Below are 6,032 nucleotides of genomic sequence, written 5' to 3'. Positions count from 1 at the left end.
AGGAGGAAGGAGAGATTATTTGGGATGTGTCCTAAATCCAGCGTTCTCCATGGTGCTGGACCCTTATAGGTTAAGGCTAAGGCTGTAGAGCTGTGCACGGCCTGTGGTGCTGAACCCTTATAGGTTAAGGCTGTAGAGACAGAATAATACATTTGATTTGGTGCTGAACCCTTGGTGCTGAACCCTTGGTGCTGAACCCTTGGTGCTGAGTGGACAGCTGGGGGTCTTTGAGCGTGGATGGGACCAGGACTTTCTCCTAATAAAATGACTTTCTGAATGATGTGCCACACCCAGTCAGTCAGAATAATTCATTACAGGAAGTGATTGCAGGAGACTATTGTTATAACTCTGGTTGGAACATGTGGAGAGGAATCCAAGCAGAAGTCATTTCCTACCCGTTTTAGAACGGCTATTATTAGCTTAACGTTCTCCAACATTCAATAGAAGAAAAACCGATGTGATGTCTGTTATAATGATGGTTCAGATGAGGTAGTAGACCGGTTAATGATCTAAATTAACGGCGCTAGGACCCGGTAAATAACCCGGCTCCTCCTCTCCTCCCCGGGAGCACGCGCTAGACGTTTGGGTCCTCTGCTCACCTGCTAGAGGAGCTCGCTATCCCGTCATACTAGCACAGCACCGGGGGGAGAAAAGAGGACGGGGTTGTGATAATCACGGAGGACGCTCTTTGTCTCTGTCTGTCTCTCTTTCTCTCCGCAGCCACGCTGTCTCGCGCCTGTAGCAACCCTGCAGTCGGGCACCGATCGCGCGTGTGCACAGAACGTAGAAATTGTCGCACGACCGGAATGAAATTAAAACACCGACGTTTCTGCTGCCTAAATTTGGATTATTCGGGATTCCCGGATTCATTTTTTTATATATAAACACTCGCGTATCCCAGGAATATCAAACCAGACGTGACGGAGCGAGCCCGTAGCAACCGATTCCCCCACGGTGAAGACACATCCGCTGTTTAATCCACAGTCCCAAGACAAAAGTCAATGTCTAGTATTCATCTACTCTAGTTAAACATATAATTTCTGACGGAGAACGATGTCCTAGGCAACAACGTTTGATTAGAGAATTAACCTACAATCTCTCCATTTAGCCTACAAGGAAGTTACCTTATGTCATGTGGATACAGTATAGTAGTATATAGTAGTACATCGATACGTTTAGAAAATAGCCTCCACCGTTTCTTCAGCATCACGCTACAATAGACTGATCAGATGATGAGGAGGATGATGATGATGATGATGAGGAAGATGCTGGTGTGACGTTGCTGAATCCCTTTTCTCTCCTCTATACGCACCTCATCATCATCATCACCGCCCAGCCCTGCCCAGCGGCAGACAGACAGGCGGACGGACAGACAGACGGACGGACAGACAGACAGGCGGACAGAGGAGGGCTGGACCGCTATTGGCTACAGTAAAACCGCTAACCGAACATGCTCACGTAGCAGTAGCAGCAGCGGCGGCAGCGGCAGTGTGTTAAACAAGGAACCGGTAATCGCTAGGCTACAGACCATGCCCCCGGTGAAATCCTATCATAAGGGGATGTAGACTGACTGATTTAACGACTTGTGATTATCGTGAATAGATGAACGGTTAGTCTGCTACCAGGATCCCGTTTCATTCTACCACATCCTGATGATGATGACAATGGAATAAAAGATTCGGTAACCCCCCGGGAGAGAAAGAACTGTGAATCTATAGTTAAACGGTAGCCGTCATGTCTCTGAACAAAACTATCGAGCTGGAACATTTCGATGAACGGGACAAGGCTCGTCGTAGCCGTTCCACGCGCTCCACCGGTGCTTCTACCGGCGGGGGATCCGGTTCGAGAGGCAGTAGTCTGGTGCCGAGCCCCGCGCACAGCGCCAACTGTAGTTACTACCGTACACGCACGCTGCAGACTCTCACCTCAGAGAAACGAGCCAAGAAGGTCAGGTTTTACCGGAACGGGGACAGGTATTTTAAGGGACTCGTGTATGCGGTCTCTAACGATAGGTTCCGGTCATATGATACGCTGCTGATGGATTTGACCCGGTCCCTGGCGGACAACCTGCACCTGCCTCAGGGCGTGCGCGTCATCTATACGGTGGATGGGATCAAGAAAATCACTTCTATGGATGAACTGGCAGAGGGTAAGAGAGAGAGAGAGAGAGAGAGAGAGAGGTGTGTGTGTGTGTGTGTCTGTGTGTGTGTGTGTCTGTGTGTGTGTGTGTCTGTCTGTCTGTCTGTCTGTCTGTCTGTCTGTCTGTCTGTCTGTCTGTCTGTCTGTCTGTCTGTCTGTCTGTCTGTCTGTCTGTGTGTGTGTGTGTGTGTGTGTCTGTCTGTCTGTGTGTGTCCATCACATCTAAAAAAAAAAAGTCTCACCTGAATTCACATTTATCATTTAATGTCCCCAGAATGAGACAAATATATTAATCAATCAGTCAATCAAATCGATAAGTCAACCAATCTCTAGCCTGGATTAGGTCGTGAGGAAGAACACCACCAAGCTCTCACAGTCTCACCTCAGAATTACACGTTTGTTCATAAACATCACATTTCAAAGGTTACGTTTAGGCATTCATTCCAAAGGGTTAAGGTTTGGGATAAGGTTATGAATGGTTAAGGTAAAGGTTAAGGTTTGGGGTTATGAATGGTTAAGGTAAAGGTTAAGGTTTGGGGTTATGAATGGTTAAGGTAAAGGTTAAGGTTTGGGGTTATGAATGGTTAAGGTAAGGGTTAAGGTTTGGGATAGGGTTATGAATGGTTAAGGTAAGGGTTAAGGTTTGGGATAAGGTTATGAATGTTTAAGGTAAAGGTTAAGGTTTGGGGTTATGAATGGTTAAGGTAAAGGTTAAGGTTTGGGATAGGGTTATGAATGGTTAAGGTAAGGGTTAAGGTTTGGGGTTATGAATGGTTAAGGTAAGGGTTAAGGTTTGGGGTAGGGTTATGAATGGTTAAGGGTTAAGGTTTGGGGTTATGAATGGTTAAGGGTTAAGGTTTGGGATAGGGTTATGAATGGTTAAGGTAAGGGTTAAGGTTTGGGATAGGGTTATGAATGGTTAAGGGTTAAGGTTTGGGATAGGGTTATGAATGGTTAAGGTAAAGGTTAAGGTTTGGGATAGGGTTATGAATGGTTAAGGTAAGGGTTAAGGTTTGGGGTTATGAATGGTTAAGGTAAAGGTTAAGGTAAGGGTTAAGGTTTGGGGTTATGAATGGTTAAGGTAAGGGTTAAGGTTTGGGGTTATGAATGGTTAAGGTAAGGGTTAAGGTTTGGGATAGGGTTATGAATGGTTAAGGTAAAGGTTAAGGTTTGGGATAGGGTTATGAATGGTTAAGGTAAGGGTTAAGGTTTGGGATAGGGTTATGAATGGTTAAGGTAAAGGTTAAGGTTTGGGATAGGGTTATGAATGGTTAAGGGTTAAGGTTTGGGGTTATGAATGGTTAAGGTAAGGGTTAAGGTTTGGGGTTATGAATGGTTAAGGTAAGGCTTAAGGTTTGGGGTAGGGTTATGAATGGTTAAGGTAAGGCTTAAGGTTTGGGGTTATGAATGGTTAAGGTAAGGCTTAAGGTTTGGGGTAGGGTTATGAATGGTTAAAGTAAGGGTTAAGGTTTGGGATAGGGTTATGAATGGTTAAGTTAAGGGTTAAGGTTTGGGGTTATGAATGGTTAAGGTAAGGGTTAAGGTTTGGGGTTATGAATGGTTAAGGTAAGGGTTAAGGTTTGGGATAAGGTTATGAATGGTTAAGGTAAGGCTTAAGGTTTGGGGTTATGAATGGTTAAGGTAAGGGTTAAGGTTTGGGGTTATGAATGGTTAAGGTAAGGGTTAAGGTTTGGGGTTATGAATGGTTAAGGGTTAAGGTTTGGGGTTATGAATGGTTAAGGTAAGGGTTAAGGTTTGGGGTTATGAATGGTTAAGGGTTAAGGTTTGGGGTAGGGTTATGAATGGTTAAGGTAAGGGTTAAGGTTTGGGGTTATGAATGGTTAAGGTAAGGCTTAAGGTTTGGGGTTATGAATGGTTAAGGGTTAAGGTTTGGGATAAGGTTATGAATGGTTAAGGTAAGGGTTAAGGTTTGGGGTTATGAATGGTTAAGGTAAGGGTTAAGGTTTGGGATAGGGTTATGAATGGTTAAGGGTTAAGGTTTGGGATAGGGTTATGAATGGTTAAGGTAAGGGTTAAGGTTTGGGATAGGGTTATGCATGGTTAAGGTAAGGGTTAAGGTTTGGGGTTATGAATGGTTAAGGTAAGGGTTAAGGTTTGGGGTAGGGTTATGAATGGTTAAGGGTTAAGGTTTGGGGTTATGAATGGTTAAGGTAAGGGTTAAGGTTTGGGGTTATGAATGGTTAAGGGTTAAGGTTTGGGGTAGGGTTATGAATGGTTAAGGTAAGGGTTAAGGTTTGGGGTTATGAATGGTTAAGGTAAGGGTTAAGGTTTGGGATAGGGTTATGAATGGTTAAGGTAAGGGTTAAGGTTTGGGATAGGGTTATGAATGGTTAAGGTAAGGGTTAAGGTTTGGGATAGGGTTATGAATGGTTAAGGGTTAAGGTTTGGGATAGGGTTATGAATGGTTAAGGGTTAAGGTTTGGGATAGGGTTATGAATGGTTAAGGGTTAAGGTTTGGGATAGGGTTATGAATGGTTAAGGTAAGGGTTAAGGTTTGGGATAGGGTTATGAATGGTTAAGGTAAGGGTTAAGGTTTGGGGTTATGAATGGTTAAGGTAAGGGTTAAGGTTTGGGATAGGGTTATGAATGGTTAAGGTAAGGGTTAAGGTTTGGGATAGGGTTATGAATGGTTAAGGTAAAGGTTAAGGTTTGGGATAAGGTTATGAATGGTTAAGGTAAGGGTTAAGGTTTGGGGTTATGAATGGTTAAGGTAAGGGTTAAGGTTTGGGATAGGGTTATGCATGGTTAAGGTAAGGGTTAAGGTTTGGGGTTATGAATGGTTAAGGTAAGGGTTAAGGTTTGGGGTTATGAATGGTTAAGGGTTAAGGTTTGGGGTAGGGTTATGAATGGTTAAGGGTTAAGGTTTGGGGTTATGAATGGTTAAGGTAAGGGTTAAGGTTTGGGGTTATGAATGGTTAAGGGTTAAGGTTTGGGGTAGGGTTATGAATGGTTAAGGTAAGGGTTAAGGTTTGGGGTTATGAATGGTTAAGGTAAGGGTTAAGGTTTGGGATAGGGTTATGAATGGTTAAGGGTTAAGGTTTGGGGTTATGAATGGTTAAGGTAAGGGTTAAGGTTTGGGGTAAGGGTTAAAAAAAGACAGTGGCGAACACTGGGATTGAACCCTCAACCCTCGGAGCCGCAGCTCGTGGTTAACCTCTACCTGATGGTTAGAGCGTTCACTCCTAGTGGACGGTTTTCAAGTCATCTCCCGATATCCTTGGTACCTGGACAGACATCGAATTCCGCCTTGGATCCTGAATGACCTGGCTTCACACACACACACACACACCCCACAGCCCCACACACACACACCTTCACACCCCACACACACACCATGCGTAATTATGGAAAGTTCCCTGGAAATGGAAAAACAGCCTCTCGTTCCATTAACGGTAAACGTTATGGAGCCAGTCAGAATGTAGAGTAGCGGTAAGTGCTGCTGTTACCGGGTCAATGAGTGGGCAGGGTTTACAGAGCGACTGGCAGAACAGGTTAGATAGACTGACATGTTCTCTCTGTGTCTCGGTGTTGAGGCCACTCTGGCTGCATAGACTATAGAACCCTCCTCCTCTCCTTCATCTCAATAGACTATAGAACCCTCCTCCTCCTCCTCCTTCATCTCAATAGACTATAGAACCCTCCTCCTCCTCTCCTTCATCTCAATAGACTATAGAACCCTCCTCCTCCTCCTCCTCTCCTTCATCTCAATAGACTATAGAACCCTCCTCCTCCTCTCCTTCATCTCAATAGACTATAGAACCCTCCTCCTCCTCCTCCCTCTCCTTCATCTCAATAGACTATAGAACCCTCCTCCTCCTCTCCTTCATCTCAATAGACTATAGAACCCTCCTCCTACTCCTCCTCTCCTTCAT

At 44.7% G+C, this 6,032-nt stretch overlaps 1 protein-coding gene across 1 annotated transcript in view; it reads left to right on the top strand.

Annotated features, from left to right (window-relative positions):
* Window positions 1–1,538: 1,538 nt before the first annotated feature.
* Window positions 1,539–6,032, top strand: part of LOC106578203 (serine/threonine-protein kinase DCLK2) — an 84,089-nt gene continuing 79,595 nt past the window's right edge. The window contains exon 1 of the mRNA XM_045711580.1: window positions 1,539–2,149. Coding sequence (XP_045567536.1) covers window positions 1,735–2,149 — 415 coding nt within the window. The 5' untranslated portion in view covers window positions 1,539–1,734. The remainder of the gene's footprint in view (window positions 2,150–6,032) is intronic.

The sequence above is a fragment of the Salmo salar genome, unplaced genomic scaffold (genome assembly GCF_905237065.1).
Source record: "Salmo salar unplaced genomic scaffold, Ssal_v3.1, whole genome shotgun sequence".
NCBI lineage: Eukaryota > Metazoa > Chordata > Actinopteri > Salmoniformes > Salmonidae > Salmo > Salmo salar.
This window is presented reverse-complemented; position numbering and strand designations above follow the sequence as displayed.